This window comes from Heptranchias perlo, chromosome 12, assembly GCF_035084215.1.
Source record: "Heptranchias perlo isolate sHepPer1 chromosome 12, sHepPer1.hap1, whole genome shotgun sequence".
Classification (NCBI taxonomy): Eukaryota; Metazoa; Chordata; class Chondrichthyes; order Hexanchiformes; family Hexanchidae; genus Heptranchias; species Heptranchias perlo.
In genome coordinates this window covers 37,716,104-37,743,308 of record NC_090336.1, presented here as the reverse complement: position 1 = coordinate 37,743,308, position 27,205 = coordinate 37,716,104, and the positions used below count along the sequence as shown (strand labels likewise).

General features: G+C 43.2%; 1 protein-coding gene across 5 annotated transcripts in view; it reads left to right on the top strand.

Annotated features, from left to right (window-relative positions):
• Positions 1-27,205, top strand: part of LOC137327969 (uncharacterized protein C11orf24 homolog) — a 72,428-nt gene that overhangs the window by 36,850 nt on the left and 8,373 nt on the right. For 4 of the 5 annotated variants that reach the window (XM_067993984.1, XM_067993986.1, XM_067993982.1 and 1 more), the window contains exons 3-4: positions 6,592-6,640; positions 26,842-27,099. In XM_067993984.1, the coding sequence (XP_067850085.1) occupies positions 26,880-27,099 (220 nt within the window). In that variant the 5' untranslated portion in view covers positions 6,592-6,640; positions 26,842-26,879. The remainder of the gene's footprint in view (positions 1-6,591; positions 6,641-26,841; positions 27,100-27,205) is intronic. The other variant, XM_067993983.1, reaches the window with a different exon arrangement.

Below are 27,205 nucleotides of genomic sequence, written 5' to 3'. Positions count from 1 at the left end.
ATGTTGCACCTGTACATCCAGGAGCAGCTCACAAGTTTGTAGGTTTTCTGCAAGAGCTGCTCTGTGGGCCCACCAGCCCCATACTGTGGTGAATTGTTTCAGTGTGACTGGGGCATGCATCTTACTGAAAAATTCAGAAATTTACTTATTAAAAAGATGATTTATTTATATTGATTGAGGCACAACAACATACAGCAGAGGTTCCCAGTTTACTTGGACAAGGTTAACTTACTGCATTCATTAATATTATTCTGGTCCAGATGGAATGCTACCTCAGTCTTGGTTTTTAAGAGGTCAGTAGGAATGTATCTTTCTTGCTCTGTGAATAATGAATTCACCCACCAGCATGTGCTTCCAGTACAGCCTGGTTGTGCCATCCCTCTGTCATAAGCAAGCTGTAGGAAAACATACTTTTAGATGTAATTAAAATTCTGAACTGAAAGTATAATGAGTGTGTCAGATGCACAAAATATAATCCTCCATCCTTTTTAATTAGCTTACTGTATCAGAAATACTGTACTTCATTTTAGTTCCATAATAGAAATCGCTTATTAATTATTGAGATGGGGCTTTAGTCTTTACTGTATGCCCTATAGTTACTGTGTTCGTGTATTTTTTTTAATGACTCATTGTGTAGGATTGGGTTTGTTTCTATGATGTTGGCACATAATGATGGGTACTTGCAGCATACCTGATAAATCTTCTGCCATAGAAGGATCTAAACCTAAATTTTAAAATTCTGTAATTGTAGTTACCATCTATTTGAAAATTTGATTTTTAAAAGGCAACCTCGTTTGCATTTTCCAATTTATTCTTTCCTCAGCTGTCTTCTCCGTCTCCCACTTACCTCCTCTTTCCCCGCCCCCTCCCCCCAGCAGCCATTTCCCTCAGGAGTCATATATATAGGAAACTCTGGGCTATGAAATCCCTTAGACTGCTGTCAGTGCTGCTGTCTGGTCAGCTAATGAGTGAGTTGGCTGAACCTGATTAGATAGATTTCTATTTTCACTGAGAGGAGCCTACGTCACCAAATGTACCAACTGAGAGCTGGAAAAGTCTGCTCCCAATTGGCTTTCAAGTGACAGGCAAGCTTTGGGAACTTGAGACCATCTGGCTGGATGGAGGCAGGCAGTCAATATCCTGAGCTGCTGGGTTGCTTGCAAAGCCATTTCTTATGCAAAATATAAATAACATTACTATTATTAACATGAAGCTGGAAAGTTCTATTACAATTTGTCTTTTTTTTTTGTAACTTGTTTTGCAAGCTTGGAGGAAATAGTTTAAATTTTTTTTTAAATGCCATCGTTCCCACAATTGTAAATAGTTGAAGCATAAAATAGGGACTTTGACCTGTGTTAGTATAACCAGCTGTTGGTTCTCATCTTGAGATTTCTGCAATCATCCGCCCATATAAGTTATGGCAAGGTTTGATAATGTGCGTGCTTTGCACAGAATTCAGTCTGAAACACAAAAGTTGTGTTTAAAAATGTGCAATTTCCTTGTAAAAATAAGACGCTATTGCATTTAAAACTGGTTTAGAGGTGAGGCTTTATCTCTGTATCCTGTCTCAAATGGCTAAAATGTGTTAATGTACTCCTGTTTAGTTTTTGGCACAACTGAGTATCTGAATGCAATGATTGGTTCCTTTCTATGGTTATAGCATGTACTGTGGAGGTTCTTGCAGAAAGAATGAAGCAGTATTCTTTGCTTCTGAGCAGCCAGCAGCCATTCATGTGCCTAATAAGGGGGCTCGGTTGATTTTGACTTTTTTGCATAAATTGAACTGATTCATTGTGATCCCAGTGTTCAAACAAATATCCGCAGAACATACCAAGTCATGGGATTTAAAATGGATTTACTTTTCGGCACAGCTTTTAATGAGAACTTACCATTCCATACATGGGTTAAAAAGAGTTTATTCCCAAGTGTGGAATGCCTTTTGCAGCTTTGCACTATCTGCCAATGTTCGGTGGCTCATTGACTATAAGCACAGGCAGGTATCAATAGCACAATATTCTTTTTAAAATACTGTACATATTTTGTGTAGCCAGAATAATTCTCATACTTTTGTGCATTTTTCTTTCCGATACTTTGAAATAAATTCGAACCAGGACAAAACATGCTGTATTTAACAAGCAAAAAATTTGAACTGTGTATAATCATTCTATTCTAAAAGTGGACTGCTTTTCTTAATTGATTCTATTTTCTCAACCATTCCCTGGGCTGTGCACCTTCTATAGCTGAGAGGATGTGTAGGAGATGTGCTCCCAGAGTTTGCCAATCCCAGCTTCAGCTAAAGGCAATGTGAGAGCAACCCACAATAGCTGTTCCTTCAGTTTATCTTTTTTTTTGATGTGGAGATGCCGGTGATGGACTGGGGTGGACAAACGTAAGGAGTCGCACAACACCAGGTTTTAGTCCAGCAGCTTCATTTGAAATCACAAGCTTTCGGAGCTTTCCTCCTTCGTCAGGTGACTTCACCTGACGAAGGAGCAAAGCTCCGAAAGCTTGTGATTTCAAATGAAGCTGTTGGACTAAAACCTGGTGTTGTGCGACTCCTTACATCTTTGTTTTTTGGGAGGGGAAGTCCCTAACTTGTGCATCGCTTTTCGTTACAACAATATGATCGATATTAACAACTCAGCAATGATAGCGATTTTAAGTGCAGGACGCCCCCAAGCTTGCACAACAGCTTAAACAATTGATGCTGCTGACTGCCATTACTGCCTGTCGAGAGATAGAATACTCAGCCTACTTGCACAATGTAGTTAGTCACAAATTTCCCAATAAGGACTAACCTGGAGTATGGTGACACAGTTGTGCTTTAATGTACTATGCTGCCTAGCAACAAAAACAACTTGCGTTTATTTAGCGCCTTTAACGTAGTAAAACGTCCCATGGCGCTTCACAGGTGTGTTATCAGACATTATTTGACACCGACTGAAGTGAGAAGATACTAGGACAGGTGACGGTCAAAGTTGTAGGTTTTAAGGAGTGTCTTAAAGGAGGGGGGAGGGAGGGAGGTAGAGTGGCAGAGAGGTTTAGGGAGGGAATTCCAGTGTTTGGGGCCTAGACAACTGAAGGCATAGCCGCCAATGGTGGGGTGAAGGAAATCGGGGATGTATGAGGCCAGAGTTCTTGGCAGCTGGATGAGGTTCAGAGATGGTGAGGGGTGAGGCCATGGAAGGATTTGAACACAAGGATGAGAATTTTAAATTTGAGGCAATTGCTGGACCGGGAACCAATGAAGGTCAGCGAGCACAGGGATGATGAGAGAACGGGACTTGGTACGAGTTAGGATACAGCTGCAGAATTTTGGATGAGCTCAAGTTTATGAAGAGTGGAAGATGGGAGGCCGGCCAGAGATCATTGGAATAGTCAAGTCTGGAGGTAACAAAGGCATGGATGAGGTTTGCTGAAGCAGGGACAGAAACAGGCGATGTTATGGAGGTAGAAGTTAGCCGTCTTGGTGATGGAGAGGATTTGTGGTTGGAAGCTCAGCTCAGGGTCATCTTGGAGACCAAGGTTGTGAACAGTCTGGTTCAGCCTCAGGGAGGGGAATGGAATCTGTAGTTACGGAGCAGAGTTTGTGGCAATAGTTTCGGTCTTCCCAGTATTTAATTGGAGGAAATTTCTGCTTATCCAATACTGGATGTCAGACAAGCAGCCTGCCAAATTATATGCAGTGGAGGCGTCGAGAGAGGTGGTGGTGAGGTAGCGATGGGTGTTGACCGCATACAGGTGGAATCTGACGTGCTCTTGGATGATGTCGCCAAGGGGCAGTGTGTAGATGAGAAATAGGAAGATGGATCCTTGCAGGGCCTCCAGGTTTGGTTTGTCAAGCTCAATCTTCCTTTCTGCAATCTGTGCTTCTAATCAGCTTCTAATTATTTTCTCTAGTCATTTTATCTCCAATTGGAATCTTTTCAAAACTTTCTTTCGACTAGCCCAACTGGGAACCTAGAACTGAACAGGCCCAATGCCGTACAGTTACTCTGCGTCTGTGGTACTTGAAAACAACTTGCTCTCGTGATGATTGAGGACTATTACAGGGCATTTGAGGCCTGTGCCATTTCACCAGGGCTCATTAATTGGATATTTTTGATGTTTTGTAAAAACCTAAACTGCTTTGGGGGAGGGAAAAAAAATAAGATTAGTGAAAAAGACCCAGGATTTTGATTCCAAGCTATGGGGCATGTTGCACTTTAATTGATTTCTGTTGTGCAACCAACAATGTTGGTTGTTTTTCATGTGTCCTAAAAAATTAGGTTTCGGCAGGAACACTACAGTTTATTTAAAGAAAGATTGGTATTTTTGCAAAATATTTACAGGATACCATAATTGTCATGTGCTGGTGGTATTAGGCAGACTATGTAGAATTAAAGCTGCAGCGCTCGTGTGGAGGTGTTCTGATTGCTGTATGGGTGCATTAGATTGCACCCTGCACCTGTGGGAAGCCAGCCACAGAGTCGAATCCTACTGCCCTCTCCATCTGGCTGAGGTCGTCCATGGGGAAGTTGACGTATTGCAAGACCCTGTGAAACAAGCCGTCACAAGTGACCTGCCTTATGCACTTGTGTGCAGACAACTGAGACCCCGGCGATGTCACCGGTGGTACCCTGCAATTATCTGGAGGCAAAGAAGTTCAGGGCAGTGGTGATTTTGACAGCAACGGATAATGAGATGCCGCCAGGCCCAGTCGGGAGCAGCTCAGCACGAAGGAGGCTGCAGATGTCTGCGACCACCTGGCGACTCATTCTCAGCCTCCGTAGGCACTGCTCCTCAGAGGTCCAGGAAGCTGTAGAAGGATGGGGGGGGGGCGAGGGTAGTGCCTTCTGCGACGTCGCTCCCTCTGTTGTTCCCCTCTGTGCTCTTGTGCAGGTGCCTGGGGCGCAGCACCGTGTTATGGAGCTCCAAATAGCGTAAGTGCACGCCGTGCCTGGTGAGGATGGTGATGTTCCTCATCCTCGGATGTGGTGGTGAATGCAGCCATCGCGCCCCCCCATCCTGATAGTGTCAGTTTGAGGGGGTCTGAAAAGTTGGTAAATATGTGTAAACAGAACAATTCTGATTGAGAATTCTTGGTTTCCAGTCTAAACACAAAGATCTCCTAGCCAGAAGTTTGTCTGAGAGAACTGAGTGCCCTACTGCAATAACTCACCTTTTTATCCCCATCTGTCAAACAGGCATTTAAATATCCAAATGGTTGCTGGCTGAAACACTGCTCCTTCACCATTCCGTGTTTTGCACAGCACGGGAAACACGCTGAGACAGCGGTGAAATCGCTTGCCAGCATAATTAATTACATTCATGCACATTTCAAATACTTTAAGTACATGAATTGTTGGTTTAAATATCGTCCCGCCAGCTTTAATTGCTGGTGGGACTTCAGAGTTCGGGAACAGCACGCACACCCAGGTGACTCTGGGCCGTGCGCATTCTTCAGATTGTTGGAGCTGGGATTCCTGCCCATTCCAGAAGATCCCGATTTTCTTTGCCCCCAACGCACCCAGACTTCTGTTTTAAAATTGAGCCCCAGGAGCGGGCTTCCTGGCTAATTGTTTCCATTCTTGAAGGAAATGTAGGTTTTAATCCAAAAATATAAATTTTTGTAAAGGGCTGTTGAGTTTACTGACAGATTTTTAAAAATCTCCAGCTAAAAATGAACCTGTAGCTACCCTGATGCCTTGCTGGGAAAGTGCACCACCTGACCTACAAAGAAGACTTGTGAGCTGGATCCCTGGACTATGCTGACTATCTCACCTGGTGCAGCTGTGTTACACGGCTTCAGTGTCCCATTGGTGGACAAGAGCTCCTGCTTCCAGTGGTTATTAAATTTTCCCTGCTGTGTGGATATTGGTAAGGACAGGATCAAGCTCAGCTGTGAAGCCATGTACCATAGAATAGTATGCTGATGCTGTCACTTTTTGACTTGTGCTTGAGGTTGGAGTACTTTCAAGAAATGTGAGGGAGGATACCAGAAGGAAAATGAAAACTTTCCCGGGAATGGGTGGCATAATGCCCTTCAATGTTTGAGACCCAAATTCAAATCTAGGCCAGACAACCGGAATGAAAGTGACATTGGAGGGGTAATACCTGTTGGTTTTTTGGGATCTTATGTGAAGTAAGAGTGCCTTGATCCAGTTCCTGGTGGGTGTGATCCCGCCAAGCCAAATTGCCTTTAATTTGACACTAAATTGACAGTTTCACTCAGAAGCTATGGGGATAACTGGTGTGGAACTGATGTTTAGCAAAATCATTTACCAGACTCCAATGCCCCTTTTAATGTTCAGTTACAAATAGGATTTGTAGTCACATAGGAATTTCATATAAGCTTTAAAAATTGGATATGTAGGCTTTTAATAATTAATTAGATTCGGTGTTAACAGAAAATAAGTGCAACTTTATCCTATTCTAGGAATCTGGTTAAACAATGCACTATCTATGGATATAAAGCAGCAGCTTTAGTAGCTGCATCACCAACCTGCAGTGCTATGACCCCTCCAATGTCACCAAGATTGATGAGCAAGGCAGCATTTATGAATACTTCTGTGTATGTAATCAACTGACTTTTCTTTTCTCTTGTTAAAGCGTAAGCTGGATGAAAAATTCCTGCAGTCGTCTAAACTAAAGTAAATCTGTGAGTATATATTAAAACTAACTTGTCATGTACTGGATTAGTTACCATTTTTAAGTGACTAATTGTGATCAGTGATGATACTCCACATTATCTTTACTTGGTAGGCTGCCAAGAAAACCCAAAACCTATCTTGTGATTTTTTTTTTTCTGGGCTCTGTACACTCCAAAGCTATACAGATTAATAGACTCTGATGATGGCCTACTCCATGTCAGAATCCAGCCTCTATTGTATCCTGGAGATACAGCTGAGCTGTCAGTCCTTCGTGAGTTAATACCTAGAGCGCCACCAAAAGAATTGCTAATGCTTGTCCGAACTCTGTGTTTATGACCTGCAGCTCCAAATTACTATTCTGTACTGATCCAAAAAGTCTGCACAGACTATCAGTGTTGCAGCTTCAAATATTGGTTCTATTGCTTGTGGCCTGACTCCAATAGTACAGTTGCCTGGAACTCTGTTCTTTCTGTATCTAAGTTCAAATGCAGGGTTGACCATCACTCACTCACTGGAAAGTGTACAGGCCATTGGAAAATAGGTGACCTACCCACTGGGACCCTAATATAGCTCCTTTCTTTCTTTGCTCCCACACCAGTCACCATCTAATGTACAAAAAAAACTCCTTAACAAATCTTGTTTCTTAGATGTGATGTGGAATCTGGCTTGCAGGAGAGGAGTCACGGTTTGTTTTCAAACCCTTGTATTGCTGGTTTCTCCACTTCCCAATTACAAAGCCAAGAGTTGGTGTTGCAGATTGGCATTCCTGTCACTAGCTGTCCACCAGCTCCATTTGTAAATCAAGGTATAAAAATGCCAACCTTGTAGAAAATGGTAAATAGCAACTCAGAGATTTTGGTAAGAATGTTGATCTTGAAGCAAATTAAATCATTACTAAGTGCTTTGATTTTGATGAATGGAAACTTGGAATTGTCATTGTTGAAAATGTGGCTGATTGGAGGAAACTTGGACCAAAACAGGCCATTTTGAAATGATCAAAGGTTCCCTAATCTTTCAGCCTTTTGAACTCTGCTTCTATAGTTTGCATGTTGTTGCTTATTAGTTTATTTCAATAGTATTTAATTTTATAAGAATCTGCTACTTATGATCTGTACAACTAAGATGATAACAGGGCCAGGAGTCTAGGATATCGAGCTTCAGCTATGGTGCCATAATCTTAAATGTTCAAAGATTCAAATGATCTTTCTGAATTTTAATTGTACTGATTGAAGTCTCGGGGTAGAAACAGTGAAATGTAATCTCAGCATTTATACTGTTCCTTGATACAGCTTGCGTGCAAGGCACCATTAACGGTGCATTCATATTCCATCAATGTAGCTCGGGACTTGCTCCCAAGTTCACTTTGGGCTTGGAGGCCCCGTTCAGACAGAGACCTCCAAAACTTGATCTCAGCCGGTAGGGATTCCTTTGGATGTGATGTCCTAATGCTGTTTAGTTAATTTTTTATGTCTTTTCTTTTATTAAAATTATGTTTAACTTTACCCTGGGGAGGAGTGAGATGGGGGTGGGGGGTGGGAGATGTCAATCAGTTGCAGAAGTTTATGTTTACACTGTGATCTGAGATTTGCAGTTTGGGTGTGAAAACACCAAGTACCAGGGTTATACACTTGGGTTTGGAGTTCGCTTCGAGCTGCCATCATCTCTGTTTAGGCACCATCTTCAGCTTTGTTGTGAAGTAATGCTAAAGATGGTACATGAATGTATCCTTAATTACTTACACCGTCTTTCCGTTTATGGAAGTTTACCCACATTAGGCACTTGCACCAGCCTGCTGCTGCTAACCTGATCACGAGCTGAGCTTCACTTTACTCTGTTCTAGCGATTGTTTAAATGCTCAAATGCAGCTTATACTCCACATCTTTCTGTCTTTGTTTTATGTTGTAATTTGCACACAGCATTTGAGTTTGAGTTTGCTGCCTTCCATTTCATGGAGGTGGATAATTATATGTGAGAGTTTTTTTTTTCATGGAAGCATAGAACAGTTGCTGCCTATTTTTCCACTCTCACCAGCTCCTTTTTCCTCATCTACTCGTTTGGTTTCCACCTCCTAAGAAGCAAAATTTGAAAGCAAAAGAATGCAGAAATTTTGGCATTGATGTTAACCCCACCCCCCACCCCCCGACGACGGGTTGGGGTGGGTTGAAGACTTAAATCTGGGGACCATGTCCCCAACACGATGTGCGCGCGCTCGCCGCCTTTTTTACGGTGGAGGATATCAAGGCGTCAGCGTGTCCCGCCGTGAAGAGCCGGGGCACTTCATTAACATATTTAAATCGGTCGCCCATGGCACAGCTGGGAGCCCGATATAAAATTGGCAGCTGCACCGGTTTTCCAGGGGTCAGGAAACCTGGCAGTGAAAGGGAGGCAGGAGCTGACTGCTCCACAAGGTAAATGCCTTTTCCAGCTCTCCTGTGAGCCAGGAGGAACAGCAATGCTCCCCCGGCCCCTTAAGGAGGCCTTAGGCCTCCCCCTTACCGATCACTGCCTCTCTCTTTCCCCCCCCCACACCCCCCCGAGTTGCGATGGCACAACTCCCCGAGCCACGATGGCGCAACTTCTTTCCCCCCCCCCCCCCCCCCCCCCAAAATTGCTGGGCACTGTCCCCAAGGGTCCCAGGCTGTGGCCTTCTGCCGTTAGTTTTCCTCCTAGCCACCGGCCAGGCTGTCAATTTGTCTGGCTGCCGAGCGGGAAATGGATCAAAAAATGATGATGAGGTCCTGCTGTTAAGTTTGGCAGGACCTCCGCATCCCTGGCCTTACTGGCTTCTTCGGCCGTTTTCAGCCTCCCCCACACCCTCCGCATAAATATCAGGGCCATTGTGTTATTTTTAAAATCAAAAATTCATGTTATCTGCATAAATCTTGTTGGGCTATGTGCTGTTTGTAGTCAGGAAGGGAATGGATGTGTGACCTGTGTTTTTGTTTTGATTTAACCACCAAAAGGTTGGTCAGGTGATAACTCTTTCAGCTCTTTCCCGTTCCCTCTCAATAGACTAATTCCTGGCACGGCCTTAACAACCCTCATCTTTTCCCCCCCCCCCACGCCCCCAATAGCAGATTGTCAGAAATTAGGAGCAGGAGGGAATAAGACTTAGAACAATGTCCATTGTGCGGAGCATGCATTTTTAAAAAAAAAATCCAGAGGAAATTTATCTGCTTCATAACAGGAATACCATAATATAATAGTCATGATGTGGAGATGCCGGTGATGGACTGGGGTTGACAATTGTAAACAATTTTACAACACCAAGTTATAGTCCAGCAATTTTATTTTAAATTCACAAGCTTTCGGAGATTTTCTCCTTCCTCAGGCAAACATTTGCCTGAGGAAGGAGAAAATCTCCGAAAGCTTGTGAATTTAAAATAAAATTGCTGGACTATAACTTGGTGTTGTAAAATTGTTTACAATAATATAATAGGCCACTTTTGAAGAATGTAGATTCTAAATCAAGACTACTTCATGAGGTTTTTGTTGACCCGAATACCAACTTGGAATGCCTGGTTTTTAACTGTAGCAAAAATAGCACTTTATTCTATTCTAGTAACGTTTGACTGCAAATTTGTAGTTGTAATGCAAATAGTATTCTTTCAATCACTGAGGTAAATATTATACTTACTGAAGTGTTACGGCTGATTATTTAGCATCTCGAAAACTATCTTAAAATAAATATGCTTCCTGTGACTAAGTAAAGATAGCAGCCATTTTATATAGTTCCAACTTTATAAACAGGAGAATAATTCTGATTTCAATCAGGACCAAACGAAGAAAAGCATTCAAATCTTTCTGGAAGATGGACTTCCTGTTGACTGTTAATCTGTTGACATTGCTGTGGTAGTGTTGGATGGCTAGGCAAATGGTCACCCCAGGTGTTCTCAGAACATTAACTGCTTACTGCCTAATGAGCTGTCTCATGATGCTGTATGCACAGACCTGTACACTATAGCATTCTAAATAACATTGGAATCTACCACGTTACTTACTCCCTTGTGCATGAGTAATACAAGCTACACAATTAAAACAAAAATATATTGTGCGCTTTGTTCAAATATGTGAACAATTGGAAGCTTCTTTTGAATTTAGCTGACTGTTGATGAAATCCACAAAGACTGGCAACTGCTTTGGGAATTTAATTAGCTTCAAATCAATCAGTCTGAAATTTACAAGGAGACCAGTCAGTCCAGCTAGCTCCTATAGTTGGTAAGAATATAAGACAACAACTACTTTGTAGATGTATAAAAGTTCATTATAAAATTATCAGTTTGGGATAAAAGTTGTGATCCATTTACTACGTGCCTTATTTTGTGGACATGATGTGGAGATGCCGGTGATGGACTGGGGTTGACAATTGTAAACAATTTTACAACACCAAGTTATAGTCCAGCAATTTTATTTTAAATTCACAAGCTTTCGGAGGCTACCTCCTTCCTCAGGTGAACGATGTGGAAATGAAGTCCTCGAAATGAAGTCGCATTTATAATTCACAGAACAATGCTGGTGATAACAGACAGTTTTTTCAACTGCCCGTTGCCAAGGCAATCAGTGTGCAGACAGACAGGTGTTACCTGCCAGGTCTCAGAATATACAAATCACCAAAAAAAACAACAAACAAAAAAAAACAGAGATAGAGAGGTAGAAACATAGAAAAGACAGCAACTGACCCGTTATATTAAAAACAGATAACATTTGTTCGCTGGTGGGGTAACGTGTAGCGTGACATGAACCCAAGATCCCGGTTGAGGCCGTCCTCATGGGTGCGGAACTTGGCTATCAATTTCTGCTCTACGATTTTGCGTTGTCGTGTGTCTCGAAGGCCGCCTTGGAGTACGCTTACCCGAAGGTCGGTGGCTGAATGTCCTTGACTGCTGAAGTGTTCCCCGACTGGGAGGGAACCCTCCTGTTTGGCGATTGTTGCGCGGTGTCCGTTCATCCGTTGTCGCAGTGTCTGCATGGTCTCGCCAATGTACCATGCTCCGGGGCATCCTTTCCTGCAACGTATGAGGTAGACAACGTTGGCCGAGTCACAGGAGTATGAACCATGCACCTGGTGGGTGGTGTCCTCTCGTGTGATGGTGGTATCTGTGTCGATGATCTGGCATGTCTTGCAGAGGTTACCGCGGCAGGGTTGTGTGGTGTCGTGGACGCTGTTCTCTTGAAAGCTGGGTAATTTGCTGCGAACGATGGTCTGTTTGAGGTTGGGTGGCTGTTTAAAGGCGAGTAGTGGAGGTGTGGGGATGGCCATAGCGAGGTGTTCGTCGTCATTGATGACATGTTGAAGGCTGCGGAGAACATGGCGTAATTTCTCCGCTCCGGGGAAGTACTGGACGACAAAGGGTACTCTGTTGGTTGCGTCCCGTGTTAGTCTCCTGAGGAGGTCTATGCGATTTTTTGCTGTGGCCCGTCGGAACTGTCGATCGATGAGTCGAGCGTCATATCCCGTTCTTACTGGAGTCGAGCGTCATATCCCGTTCTTGTGGAGTTAGCATAGTGTGCTGTAAAAAGATACATATTACTGTTGTATATTAACTTGTTTATCTATTTATTTGGCAGTTAAAGCATAAAATGAGTTCTGGTAGTGTGATATTCTGCTGCTTCTCAGAAAACACGAGATTCCTGTAGAGACACAAGATAAATCCAGTAGTTAATGAAATCTGAAGAAGGGTTTTCTGTTCATTATCCTGAACTTGTTATTGAAACTTAGCTAGATATGAGAACCAATGAACATAATCTTGAGGCTGCAGGGAGTTCCCACTCACCTGAGAATAGCCAAAAATATGGAAGCAGAATATCTAGAGTAAGGACGGCACTTTCAAATTCCCAACTGTCTAGCCTTTGGCTCTCGGTTCACCCCTACATTTCTGCAGCTACTGATCTGCACAATCACACCCTCACCTCCATCTTTTGATGCCCTTGTTCCCATTGAAACCATTACTCTCTCTCACCCTGGTCGTTCCCCCTGGTATGGCCTAAGGCACATAAAGCACTATCTGGTCCTGCACTCTGCCAAAACTGCTCGCTATTCAAGGATCATCCTGTAATACAAAGATAACACCTGGCTTCTCTTCTCCACTTCTAGCCATTTTCTTAAGCCCCTCTCCCCTACCTCCTCCTACTCTCTCCAACAAGTAGTCCAAGGAGTCACTAAGAGTGAGACCATCCGTATCCATTCAGCTGCTTCTGCCGCTTCCCTCCCTCCCTTCCCCTAGCCCACCAAGACAGACTTCCCTTAAGGTTCCCCCTGCCCTAGCCCTTAACTTGCCTCTTTCTCTAGTTTCTCTCCTATCTCCCCTCGTGCCCTCTCTGAGCTTATCTTGTCCATGAGACCCACCTCCTGTTCCCTTGACCCTGCTCCCACCAAACTGCTGACCATCCAACTTCCCTTCCTGGCCCCCATTTTAGCTGATATTGTTAACGGTTCCCTCTCCTCAGGTACTTTTCCCCCTCCCCTTCAAATCTGCCTTCATCGCCCCCCTCCTCAAAAAAAACTAACCTTGACCCCTCTGTCCATGCCAACTACCACCCCTTCTCCAACTTCCCTTTCCTCTCCCAAGTCCTTGAATGTGTTGTCGCCTCCCAAATCCATGCCCATCTTTCCTGCAGCTCCCAAATTTGAATCCCTTCCAATCAGGTTTCTGCCCCTGCCACTGTACTGAAACGGCCCTTAACATAGGATGTCATTTGTGATTGTGACCGTAGTAAACTATCCCTCCTCATCCTTCTCGACCTGTCGGCAGCCTTTGGCATGATTGACTGCACCATCCTCCTCCAACACCTCTCCTCTGCCATCCAGCTGGGTGGGACTGCGCTCTCCTGGTTCCATTCTTATCTATACAGTCGTAGCCAGAGATTCACCTGCAATGGCTTCCCTTCCCGTTCCCGCATCGTTACCGCTAACGTCTCCCAAGGGTCTATCCTTAGCCCCCTCCTATTTCTCATCCACATACTTCCCCTCGGCGATCTCATCCGAAAGCACAACATCGGGTTCTACATGTACGCTGATGACACCCAGCTCTACCTCACCACCACCTCTCTCGACCCCTCTACTGTCTCAGATATTTTGCGCTGATTGTCCGACATCCAGTATTGGATGAGCAGAAATTTCCTCCAACTAAATATTGGGAAGACCAAAGCCGTTGCCTTCGGTCCCCGCCACGAGTTCCGTTCCCTAGCCACCGACTTTATCCCTCTCCCTGGCCACTGTCTGAGGCTGAACCAGACCATTCGCAACTCTGGCATCCTATTTGACCCTGAGATGAGCTTCTGACCACTAATCCGCTCCATCACCAACCGCCTACTTCCACCTCCATAACATCACTCGTCTCCGCCGCTGCCTCAGCTCATCTGCCACTGAAACCCTCATCCATGCCATTGTTACTTCTAGGCTTGACTATTCCAATGTTCTCCTGGCTCACCTCCCATTTTCCACCCTCCATAACCTTGAGCTCGTCCAAAACTCTGCTGCCCATATCCTAACTCGCATCAAGTTTCGTTCACCCATCACCCCGTGTGCTCGCTGACCTACATTGGCTCCTGGTCTGGGAAAGCCTCGTCCCTCCCTATCTCTATGACCTCCTTCAGCCCTACAATCCTCCGAGATCTCTGCGCTCCTCCAATTCTTGCCTCTTGCAAATCCCCGATTTTAATCGCTCCACCAGTGAGGGCCGTGCCTTCAACTGCCTGGGCCCTAAGCTCTGGAATTCTGTCCCTGAACCCCTCTGCCTCTCTAACTCTCTCTTCTCCTTTTAAGATGCTCCTTAAAACATACCTACCTGTCCTAATATCTCATTATGTGGCTCACTGTCAAATTTTGTGTGATAACTATCCTCTGAAGCGCCTTGGGACGTTTTACTACGATAAAGGCGCTGTATGAATGCCAGTTATTGCAGTTGGCAGAAGAGACCCAACAATTTAAGCCAGTGAGGTGACTGTTGCAACCATTTCCCCCAATCTTGTAAGATATATATGACTCCTATAGCAATTCCACTATGACAATACCTTGCTAGGCCATATGCACTAAAACACAGTCGGCTAATATTGCTACGATGCAGTAAAACTTATTGATCGTTTTAAAGCAGTAGACGTTGCCTAACAGCAAAGCTTTTTTTCTGCACTTCTTGCCATCTTTATAATCTACTGTAACATTGCCCATGGTAAGTTGTATGATGTACGGTTTTATAAGAACAAGAGTATTGTAAATGATGTAATATAAAAAATATTACTGTGCTGATAAAGAGAAGTTGTATAACTTTACAATTGCTGTTAAATAAAAATTGGATGATCTGAGTTTAATGATATTAAAGCTGCAAGTCAAATGCATGTTTTCAAAAATATGATTGATGAGGTCAGTCAAAGGTTACAGACATTCTGGGTCCTCCAATTAGACATTTTCAATTGCTGGGAGACTTTGTACATTCAAAATTACAACCTTTGTTTCTTTTATAGTTTTAAATGTGACTCTCAAACTTGCAGTGTGATGGACAGGAAGTGTGTTAGGTCTATATATGAATTGTCTCGTCTTCCAATACCATAATTATTCAAATATCATTACATGAAGACCTCAGCCGCTTCAAAAAGCCTGAACTTGGACTTGATATTTTTTGCCCAGACCTCTGTTACTCTGAGCTGTCTTTAGATTCTGCATTCTGATCATGTGGCATGTACCTAATTTTCTAGGATCCATCAGTATCATTCAGTTAGTTGTAATGAGGGAAATTTTTTTCTTTAGCTTGCAGCACTTTCTGCTCAGTAGATTTTCCTCTTAATAGGACGCATTTCAAAAGCTTGAAGTAAAATTTATATTGTGTTTTATAAAGCAGCGGGGGTATGAGTGAGTGTATAAGAAAAAAATGCCTAAGCCTTGATTACATATCTGTTGTAGCTTTTTGTTTTGCTTTCTATAAATGTTTGTCTAGCAAGCTGCAGGGGGAGGGGAGAATAGAATAGAAACAGACAGACTGGGGTCAGAAAGAAGATAGAAAGTTTTTTTTTAATCTAATGTTACCTTAATTTTCAAAAAAAATTAATTGAATTTTGAAGCCAACTAATTAATTATCTTGCCTGAATTTTGTTGACCGTTAGAAAAGTTCCATTCTATTTACTTACATCTGGTGAGACAAATTCTAATTTGTGAGACATAGTGTGTGTGGGGGGGGGGGGGGAAGGGGGGGGTTTGGTGGGTGGTGAGAAGAGAGAGAGAAAGAAAGGAAAATGGCACAAATCGAAAGGCAGACTGCTGGTTTCTTTCCTCATTCTAATTTTTTTTAAACAAAAAAAGTTGCATTTTAAAAGCAAAGCTTCTGAGGGAAACTGATGGGAAGGGAGGCGGAAAACTGATTGACGGTGAATGCATATCCGACCTCTCTCCACCCACCCTTGGGAGAAGCTAGTGAGAGTGGGGTTGGTAAGTGGATGGAAGGTTAAGGGTGAGGTGAGATGACAGCGGAGCAAGGGGCAGGGAGGATAATGGATGAGCGGATAGTTCAAAGGAGAAGAGGTAGAAGTGGTGTCAGCGTGGAGGGAATGGGTAGTGGGAAGGTGAAGGGCAAGCAACGCAATGAGAGTGGTGGAAACATGAGTGAGTGACTGGGGAGAGGCGAGAAGTAGGCTTCTGAAGTCCATATTTTCCCTGCAAACACCCACACCCCCATCTCAACTACAACTTGTAGCCATAGGTGGTTCCTTTCTCCACCACACCATGCCATACCTCCCACCCAATAGATGGGGAAGCAGAAGAGGACAGAGAAAGAAGCAAAAAGAGTTATGGTAGGAAAAGAGAGAGGAGGATTCAGGAGGTGGAGGAAAAATGGCATCAGAGATGGGTAAGAAAATGACCATGTTCTCTGAATTACTTTGTGTAATGCTCTGGGAGATTGTGTGTGTAATGAAGCGGAAATTTTTTTTTAAAAAGTATTTAAAAAAACAGAGCCAATAAAATCCAGGCGAATGATAGGGAATGGTATGAAGCTTCTTCTCATTTTTCTTAATTGAGTCTGTTAAAACTTTTATACAGTAAAGAATTAAAAAATGATTTAAAAGTAGTTAATGGATGCTCTCAGTGATTCATTGTGCAGTTCTACTGTTAACAGGTGCTGTTTTAATAAGATGAATCGATTTTTATATTAAAATCAATATGCAGGATGAAATGGGTCTTTTAATAACTGAACACAAACCCAATTTATCTCACTCCGAGCTTATTTACAGTATAGTTTCCTGGATCCCATGACTTGGGGTCGAGTTACAGTGCTGATGCTCTTGTTCCATAGGGTAGAGACTGAAGGGACTATATTCAAAAGGTGTGTTAATTATGGTTTACATTCTTCTGTACTTATTGTCGTGACTGCCAGGATGTTTGGTATGTGTGTGCAAATATGTGGCATAGGCTTGTCAGTAAATCAATATAGGCAGAACAAAACTGAGGGGGGTGGTGTTAATTTATGCAAATAAATTTGGTGCTAGGATTAGACATAGGCTGATTAAAATCTAAATAGTTGGCTGTGGTCTGCTCTGGGTTTTGATTTCCTTTTGGTTCTATACCAATTGTCTTTTTCTCATTGATCATGTTCTTTCTTGATGTATTTGTACACAGGCCTGCTGTGCACACTTCTATATCCAAAAACTATTGGAGTTTAACTGACCAAGAAATAGTTGCTGCTTGGCTTCCTATCATAGTACGTTATAGCACAGAAAGAGGCCATCCGGCCCATCGTGCCTGTGCCACTTCTTTGAAAGAGCTAACCACTCCCCTGTTCTTTCCCCCATAGCTTTGTAAATCATAGAATCGTTAAAGCACAGAAGGAGGCCATTCAGCCCATCGAACCCACGCCGGCTCTTTGTAAGAGCAATCCGGTTAGTCCCATTCCCCCGCTGTATCTCCGTAGCCCTGCAAATATTTTCCCTTCAAGTATTTATCCAATTCTTTTTTGAAAGCCACGATTGAATCTGCTTCCACCACCCTTTCTGGCAGTGCATTCCAGAACACAACTACTTGCTGCATAAAAAAGTTTTTCCTCATGTCGCCTTTTGGTTCTTTTGCCAGTCACCTTAAATCTACGTCCTCTGGTTCTCGACGCTTCAGCCAATGGGAATAGTTTCTCTTTATTTACCTTTATGTAAACCTTTGATGATTTTGAACACTTCTATCAAATCTCCTCTTAACCTTCTCTGCTCCAAGGAGAGCAACCCCAGCTTCTCCGCTCTAACAAAGTAACTGAAGTCCCTCATCCCTGGAATCATTCTAGTTTTATCTTTTCTGCACCGTCTCTAAGGCCTTCACATCCTTCCTAAAGTGCCATGCTCAGAATTGGACACAATACTCCAGTTGTGGCCGAACCAGTATTTTATAAAAGTTCATCATAACTTCCTTGCTTTTGTACTCTATGCCTCTATTTATGAAGCCCAGGATCCCGTATGCTTTTTTAACCACTTTCTCAACCTGTCCTGCCACCTTCAAAGATTTGTGCACATATACTCAGAGGTCTCTCTGTTCCTGCACCCCCTTTAGAATTGTACCATTTAGTTTATATTGTCTCTCCTCATTCTTCCTGCCAAAACGTATCACTTCGCACTTCTCTGCATTAAATTTCATCTGCCATGTGTCTGCCCATCTCACACCAGCCTGTCTGTCCTCTTGAAGTCTATTACTATCCTCCTCACTGTTTACAGCACTTCCAAGTTTTGTGTCATCTGCAAATTTTGAAATTGTGCCCTGTACACTCAAGTCCTGGTCATTAATATACATCAAGAAAAGCAGTGGTCCTAGTACCGACCCCTGGGGAACACAACCTTCCTCCTGTCCAAAAAACAACCGTTCACCACTACTCTCTGTTTCCTGTCACTTAGCTAATTTCATATCCATGCTGCCACTGCCCCTTTTTATTCCATGGGCTTCAATTTTGCTGACAAGCCTATTACATGGCACTTTATCAAACACCTTTTGAAAGTCCATATACACATCAACTGCATTGCCCTCATCAACCCTCTTTGTTACCTCCTCAAAAAATTCAGTCAAGTTAGTTAAACACGATTTGCCTTTAACAAATCCATGCTGGCTTTCCTTTATTAATCCACACTTGTCCAAGTGACTATTAATTTTGCCCTGGATTATCATTTCTAAAAGCTTCCCCACCACCGAGGTTAAACTGACTGGCCTGTAGTTGCCGGGTTTATCCTTGCACCCTTTTTTTGAACAAGTGTGTATCATTTGCAATTCTCCAGCCTCCAGGCACCACCCTCACAGGATTGGAAGATTATGGCCAGCACCTCTGCAATTTCTACCTTTACTCCCCTCAACAAGTTGGGATGCATCCCAACTGGACCGGGTTAGTTATCTACTTTAAGTACAGCTAGCCTTTCTAGTACCTCTATCAATTTTTAGCCCATCCAGTATCTCAACTACCTCTTCTACTGTGACTTTGGCAGCATCTTCCTTGGTAAAGATAGATGCAAAGTGCTCATTTAATACCTCAGCCATGCCCGCTGTCTCCATGCATAGATCTCCTTTTCAGTCCCTAATCGGCCCCACCCCTCCTTACTATTTATAAAAGTAAATTATGATAGACTAACAGACTAACATAATTGCTAGTTTATGTTAGTCTATCATAATTTACTTTTTTTAATTCATTATTTGGATGTGGGCATCACTGGCAAGGCTGGCATTTATTGTCTATTCCCAGTTGCACTAGGGCCATCTTTGTGTACCCCTGATTAGCGGTTTAATGCGACTGAGTGGCTTGCAAGGCCACTTCAGAAGGCAGTTAAGAGTCAATCACATTGGTGTGGGAATGGAATCACATGGGGCAAAATTGGGTAAGGATGGTAGGTTTAATGAATGACAATCTGACAGCTTCATGGTCACTTTTAATGAATTCAACTTTTTATTTCCAGATTTTTTTTAACTGAATTCAAATTCTCAAACTGCCATGGTGGGATTTGAACTTGCCTTCTCTATTATTAGTCCAGTAACATAACGACTACAAGACTGTATCCAGACTAAATATATAGCCACCAGAGCAATGAGTTAATGTCTGCAGATTACCATTTCCAGTTTCAACTGCAGTACTATTGTGTATGAGCTCCAACCACCATTCTGATCCAGTAAATTGCATAAATGCATTTTACAATACTTGATCTATAAGTATTGATCTAGAGTTTTGAGGATGCTTGAAACTCAAACCCTGTGTACTGCATCTCTTAACGGGTTGTGTCAGTCCTCATCCAGCTTGCCTGGGTAGACTCTTTCAAGGAAATGGGTGTTTTTCCCTTGCAGGGAGGCAGGGCTGATTTAGTTGACAATGGCTCTTATTTCATGGCATGGTGACCTTTCTGGTAAAGATTGCATCCTGGACTTCCAGTTTACTAGCTCAAGCTGTGCATATAGAGCCACCGGCCGTAATGGGGATTTGGGGGAGGTGAAGTGATGAATAACATTTTTTTTGATATTACTACTGGAATCTAATAAGTTTTAGTCACCTCATATAACTATGCCATGAATTGACAGCAGCATCTTATCTATGTTGAGCTGCTAATGGCACCTTGATAGCACCAGAGGCCCCAGGCATATTCTGTGCCATCTCTAGCAGCTGCTTGTGAGCTGCTTCCCAGTTTAATAGCAGTGATGGACAATGCTGATAGGTCATCATAATAGCATAAAGTGAAACCTGTTCTAACGGCTTTTATTACATTTGGTTTGTTCAATATTTTCCTTTCATCATCATCATCAACAACTTGCATTTATATAGTGCCTTTTAAAGTAATAAATTTTGTTTGATAACGTTAACACCGAGCCCAAAAGCTTGGTCAAAGAGAGAGGTTTTAAGATGTGTCTTGAAGGAGGCAAGGTGGAGAGGCGAAGAGGTTTAGGGAGGGAATTGCAGAGCTCAGGGCCTAGGCAGCTAAAGGCATGGCCGCCGATGGTGGAGCGATTAAAATCGGGGAAGGCCAGAATTGGAGGAGGGCAGAGATCTCAGAGTTGTAGGGCTGGAGGAGGTTGCAGAGATAAGGAGGGGAGAGGCCATGGAGGGATTCGAAAACCAGGATGAGAAATTTAAAATAGAGGCATTGCCGGACCGGGAGCAAATGTAGGTCAGCGAGCACAGGGGTGATGGGTGAACTGGAATGAGTTTTGGATGAGCTCAAGTTCATGGAGGGTGGAAGATGGGAGGCCGGTCAGGAGATCATTGGAATCGCCGAGTCTAGAGGTAACAAAGGGATGGATGAGGGTTTCAGCAGCAGATGAGCTGAGGCAGGGGTAGAGTTGGGTCAAGTTACAGAGGTAGAAGTAGGTGGTCTTGGTGAAAGAGAGTACATGTGGTTGGAACCTCATCTCTGTCAAGTAGGACGCCACGGTTGCGAACAGTCTGGTTCAGCCTCAGACAGCGGACAGGGAGGGAAGGAGTTTGTGGCTATCGGCGCTCGCTGTTATTTATGCACAAATTGCACAGCAACTTCAGATGAGGGCAGATGCGCAGTTAAATGCAAAAATCCAAAGGTTGCTGTCCGAGAGGCACCGCTCCGCCGTTAGCTTCGCGAAAACAGCATCTCTCTGTCTGTCTCACCATTGAAATACGTTGACAGCGTGAAGTTCCTGTACTTGTGTGGTAGATACGAACTAAACTCACCGCAGAAAGCTAGGACTTGTCCATTTCTGTCTAAGTACCCTTTCTAACAGCGTGACAAATGTTAATTACTGCCAGTCAACCTCTCTGGCACTGAAAATTAACTACTGCAAGTGTGGCGTCTCATTCCTTCCGGTTTTATTTGTTGTTGGAGATTTTTTTAAAACTTTTTTTTAATACTTTTTCTTTGTCTTTTTTTTCTCTCTTTTTATTTCTCTTTCTGTAACTGATTTGACATTAAATTCACCATTCTAACTTGCACATCCTTGTTCTGTCTCTGCGATGGTGATTTAACAATCCTTCAATCTGATTAATAAGGAGATACACAGTTGCTTACCCTGTTCACACCGATCCCAGATGCCCTGTAGAGGGGGGCTATGCTGTTTCCATCTCACACTTCCAGCAACTTGCATGCAAAATATCATGAAGATTAAATGGGCAAGGGCAAGCCTAACTAACTGTGGGTGACGTTCGTTGATCGGCTACAGCAAATTCTGGGCAATTGGCTTTGGTCTTCCCAATATTTAATTGGAGGAAATTTCTGCTCATCCAATACTGGGTGTCAGATGAGCAGCGTGACAGTTACTCATGCCATATCCAGATCTGTGCAGCATCTTGCTTTGGAAGAATATTCTCCACTTACGAGTTGGGGGAAAAAACAAGGTAAACAAGTATTGGTGAGATTTTATTTTCCTGTGAGGACAAATGCATATAGGAGAAAAATGTTGAGATCATTTGATGAGGCACAAAAACAGGAAGCTGGCTTTCGTAAAGATTGTAATGTGAACTAATGCTTTCCTGCTGGGGGCACTCTTGAGTCATACACAGATGGAGTGTTTAAAATGAACTCCACAGCACTGAATTAAAGTATATTGATTGTACTTATGTAGTCCTGTATTTTTTTTCTAAACAAAATCAAAGCTATAACTTTGTGCTCAAAACTCCATCAAACTCCAGACAAATCTGATCAGAAACTGTATTACAGCATTGAACCTTGTTCTTGTTTCCCCCCCACCCCTATGCTGCATTCTAATTCCCTGCTAGAATAGGCAGGTTTCTGCATATTCTGTCCTTTAACCAGCTGCTGGAAGTTGTGCCAAAAGGCTTGGGGTGGCTCACCTGTTGACTTAATTTTGTTTACTTCATTCTTTCTAAGGAAGCAGTAAGCCTTCACTCCATGTCCCTGTTCAACAACATTGCCAAGATTGGATTATTGGTATATACTGTAGCACAATACATTGCACAAAAGGCTTTACTGTACTGTATATGTTCAGAACATTTTAAAATTTAATATGCAAAGAAATTGAATTTAAATTTGTGCAAATGTGTCCCAGAGAAGCCAAACTCAGACCAGTTTAATTTACATCTTAGAACTTTGAGTCATCTTTAGCCAAGTATGCGTCTTACAGAAATGCAACCCAATTAACATATAAAGCAACCAGTTGGACCAGCATGGTCCATAGAAAGCTCAATCTCAAGATCCTTTTTGCTTCCAGACAAGTTTTGAGATACTGGGAGTATCAAGTTAACGTGTAGTTACTGACTCATCTCAGCTAAAAGCTCTTCATCCTCAACATTTTGGGACAACAAAACTAAAAATTGTCAGTCATGCTTTCTAGCTACTGGCAGGGGTACAGTGGCAAAGGCAAGCTGGCAAGATGTGAATTCTAGCTTGGTGCCTGTACAAATATGAAATAAGTCAGATCCTGATATCTCTCCTGTGAAACCAGCCAACTGTCAGTGTTTCATGTTACCCTCATTTTGAATTGCAGCTATTTACAATTCTTTCCTGCATTTTTTTATATCCTTGCTGAACTGGTTTAATCTAGGTTGATGCATCTTATGCAGCCATAACTAATGCAGCTAAGATTGCATTTAGTGTACAAGCATTTATAACTGCACATTGCTGTGCATATTCTGAGCATGTTACTGCCGCCAACATTTTTGGACAGAGGCTCTGTTTGCTAATGGAGCCATGGTGGTCCTTATCATACACCAGATTAGACTCTATGGCCTAGAAACTTGGCCGCCCAGCTGCCTTTCACTCTACAAATACTGACTCACCTGCTGTGTGTTTCTAGCAATTTTGTGTTTTTCAGTTTTCCCGTGGTTGCAGTTTTATCCTAGTTGAATCCACCATTTTCACAATATTTAAACAAGAGGCCAGCCACTCCATAGAAAGTGTTTTTTTTGTATTAAATAAGTTCACTTCCATTTTTCAGATCTAATTGCATTCAGGAATGCATTTACACTACAATTTGAGCATCATTGCCAAGCAGTTTCCACTTCACAATAACAACACTAAGGTTCTATTATAAATCCAGAGTCAAGGCCCGAGTGGAGAGAAGCTTGAGACTGTCTGGAGGCGATCGTCGTGCATGGCTCAGGTTTGACACTCTGCAGTGCAGTATCAAACTGGGTTTAACAGGTGCTGAGGGGGATCCAGAGGACCTACAGGGCACTTTTTAAACTTGCCTGATATTAATGTCAGTGTTTGCACAATGAAAAGGAACACTGCTGCCCATGCTGACTAAAGATTAAAGGGTTTCCACAGATCTTCTGCTGAAGTTATGGTGGACGATTGGGAGAACTGCCTGTGGAAATGCAACCCCTAAAATTTTTTCTGCTGTCTCGGTAGCTGCAGTATAAATGCAGCAACTATGCGCATGTTATACTTCTTTTAACAGCAAAAGAAGGCAGCATACTTCTAGAAAAGTGGTTTTAAAACAAGTGCAGCATCATAGCACACTAGAACCCCAGCATATGGAGCCACGCGATGAGGGACGGCTGGGCTTGGAAGGATTTACCTGATTATCTTTAATTTGTTTTCTTTTTAACCCTGTTTAATTTTGTGTACAGGATTATTCCTTTAAATCCCTTTATGACCTACCTCTGCTGCCTTCTCACCTTAGTGTTAACCTCCTTCAGCCTGGTTGGGTGGGATCACTTGGATCACTGGTGTTTCCTGAGTAACTGTCAGTGTCATTTCTTATTATTTGCTAACAGCTGTGATTTTTCTGGGTAAAATTGGTTTTGTCTCCCCATCTGAGAGAGGTAAGAAGCTGCTGTGGGGCTCTTCATTTTTAAGCAGCCCAGCTGAGAACGAGAAAACGTTCCCCATTGGGAATAGCTGCAATCAACTATTCATCATAGGAAGAAAAGAACAGGAGTTGGCGATTTAGCCCCTCGAGCCTGATCCACCATTCAATGAGATCATGGCTGATCTATGACCGAACTCCATATACCTGCCTTAGCCCCATATCCCTTAATACATTTGGGCGTTAACAAAAATCTATCAATCTCAGATTTTAAATCTAACAATTGAGCTAGCATCAACTGCCGTTTGTGGAAGAGAGTTCCAAACTTCTACCACCCTTTGCATTTTTTTTTAATTCGTTCACGGGATGTGGGCGTTGCTGGCGAGGCCAGCATTTATTGCCCATCCCTAATTGCCCTCGAGAAGGTGGTGGTGAGCCGCCTTCTTGAACCGCTGCAGTCCGTGTGGTGACTGTTCTCCCACAGTGCTGTTAGGAAGGGAGTTCCAGGATTTTGACCCAGTGACAATGAAGGAACGGCGATACATTTCCAAGTCGGGATGGTGTGTGACTTGGAGGGGAACATGCAGGTGGTGTTCCCATGTGCCTGCTGCTCTTGTCCTTCTAGGTGGTAGAGGTCACGGGTTTGGGTGGTGCTGTCGAAGAAGCCTTGACGACTTGCTGCAGTGCATCCTGTGGATGGTACACACTGCAGCCACAGTGCGCCGGTGGTGAAGGGAGTGAATGTTTAGGGTGGTGGATGGGGTGCCAATCAAGCGGGCTGCTTTGTCCTGGATGGTGTCGAGCTTCTTGAGTGTTGTTGGAGCTGCACTCATCCAAGCAAGTGGAGAGTATTCCATCACACTCCTGACTTGTGCCTTGTAGATGGTGGAAAGGCTTTGGGGAGTCAGGAGGTGAGTCACTCGCTGCAGAATACCCAGCCTCTGACCTGCTCTCGTAGCCACAGTATTTATGTGGCTGGTCCAGTTAAGTTTCTGGTCAGTGGTGACCCCCAGGATGTTGATGGTGGGGGATTCGGCGATGGTAATGCCGTTGAATGTCAAGGGGAGGTGGTTAGACTCTCTCGTGTTGGAGATGGTCATTGCCTGGCACTTACCTGGCGCGAATGTTACTTGCCACTTATGAGCCCAAGCCTGGATGTTGTCCAGGTCTTGCTGCATGTGGGCTCGGACTGCTTCATTATTTGAGGGGTTGCGAATGGAACTGAACACTGTGCAATCATCAGCAAACATCCCCATTTCTGACGTTATGATGGAGGGAAGGTCATTGATGAAGCAGCTGAAGATGGTTGGGCCTTGGACACTGCCCTGAGGAACTCCTGCAGCAATGTCCTGGGGCTGAGATGATTGGCCTCCAACAACCACTACCATCTTCCTTTGTGCTAGGTATGACTCCAGCCACTGCAGAGCTTTCCCCCTGATTCCCATTGACTTCAATTTTACCAGGGCTCCTTGGTGCCACACTCGGTCAAATGCTGCCTTGATGTCAAGGGCAGTCACTCTCACCTCACCTCTGGAATTCAGCTCTTTTGTCCATGTTTGGACCAAGGCTGTAATGAGGTCTGGAGCCGAGTGGTCCTGGCGGAACCCAAACTGAGCATCGGTGAGCAGGTTATTGGTGAGTAAATGCCGCTTGATAGCACTGTCGACGACACCTTCCATCACTTTGTTGATGATTGAGAGTAGAAGTGTAACTTCACTCTTGAAAGTCCTGGCTCTAATTTTTAGGCTATGTCCCCTAGTCCTAGACTCCCCTATCAGTTCCCTTTTTAATATCTTGAGCACTTCGATCAAATCACCCCGTAATCTTCTAAACTACAGGGAACACAACCCTAGTTTGTGTAATCTCTCCTTGTAATTTAACCCTTGGAGTCCAGGTATCATTCTAGTACATCTACACTGCACACCCTCCAAGGCCAATATGTCCTTCCTAAGGTGCAGTGCCCAGGTATGGACAAACCAGTTTGTATAGCTGCAGCATAACTTCTACCCCCTTGTATTCCAGTCCTCCAGATATAAATGCCAGCATTCCATTAGCCTTTTTGATTATTTTCTGTACTGTTCATGACATTTTAATGATCTATGTACATTGACCCCCTAAGTCTCTTTGGACCTCCACTATTTTGAGCATTTCACCATTTTTAGAAAGTACTCTGATCTATCCTTTTTAGGTCCAAAGTGGATGACCTCACACTTACCTACATTGAAATCCATCTGCCACAGTTTTTCCCATTCACTTAATCTGTTAATATCTCTCTGTAATTTTGTGCTTCCATGTACACTGCTTACAATGCTACGTATCTTTGTATCATCGGAAAACTTGGCTCTCTGTCTCGTCATCTAAGTCGTTAATAAAGATAGTGAATAGTTGAGGCCCCAACACAGAATCCTGTGGGACACCTGGGATTTGAATTTGGGTCCACTGTCTGAGATTCACAAGGATTCTCAGGCCTTCTGATGACAATTTACTTTTTTTTAAAAATTCTGTAACAATATTTTTAATTTAAAATTGTTTCTCTTTCAGATTCAGCAAAGGGCACACAGAATTGAATCATTCTACTTATGACTCCTTCATGCAGCAGTTTTGGCCGAAAAGGGATTTTGTTTGGACTTTCCTCAAAAATGTGGACTCCTCTTTGTCTGGTTCTTTACATATCAGTTTCCTCTTTAACTGAAAGCTCAATGTATAATTTACAAAATAATGGAATCAAAGTGCTGAAGTCGATTCATGTCAGTGGTGCGGAAGAATGTAACCAAACTTGTGACCATGTATCAGACCAAGGTAAAGTATGCCAGTGTGCACATATACAATGTACATTGATGTTTATGAAGCAAATATAATAATTGTCTGAGAGGTCCCCTTCATTGGGGTTTGTAATTGTAAACAA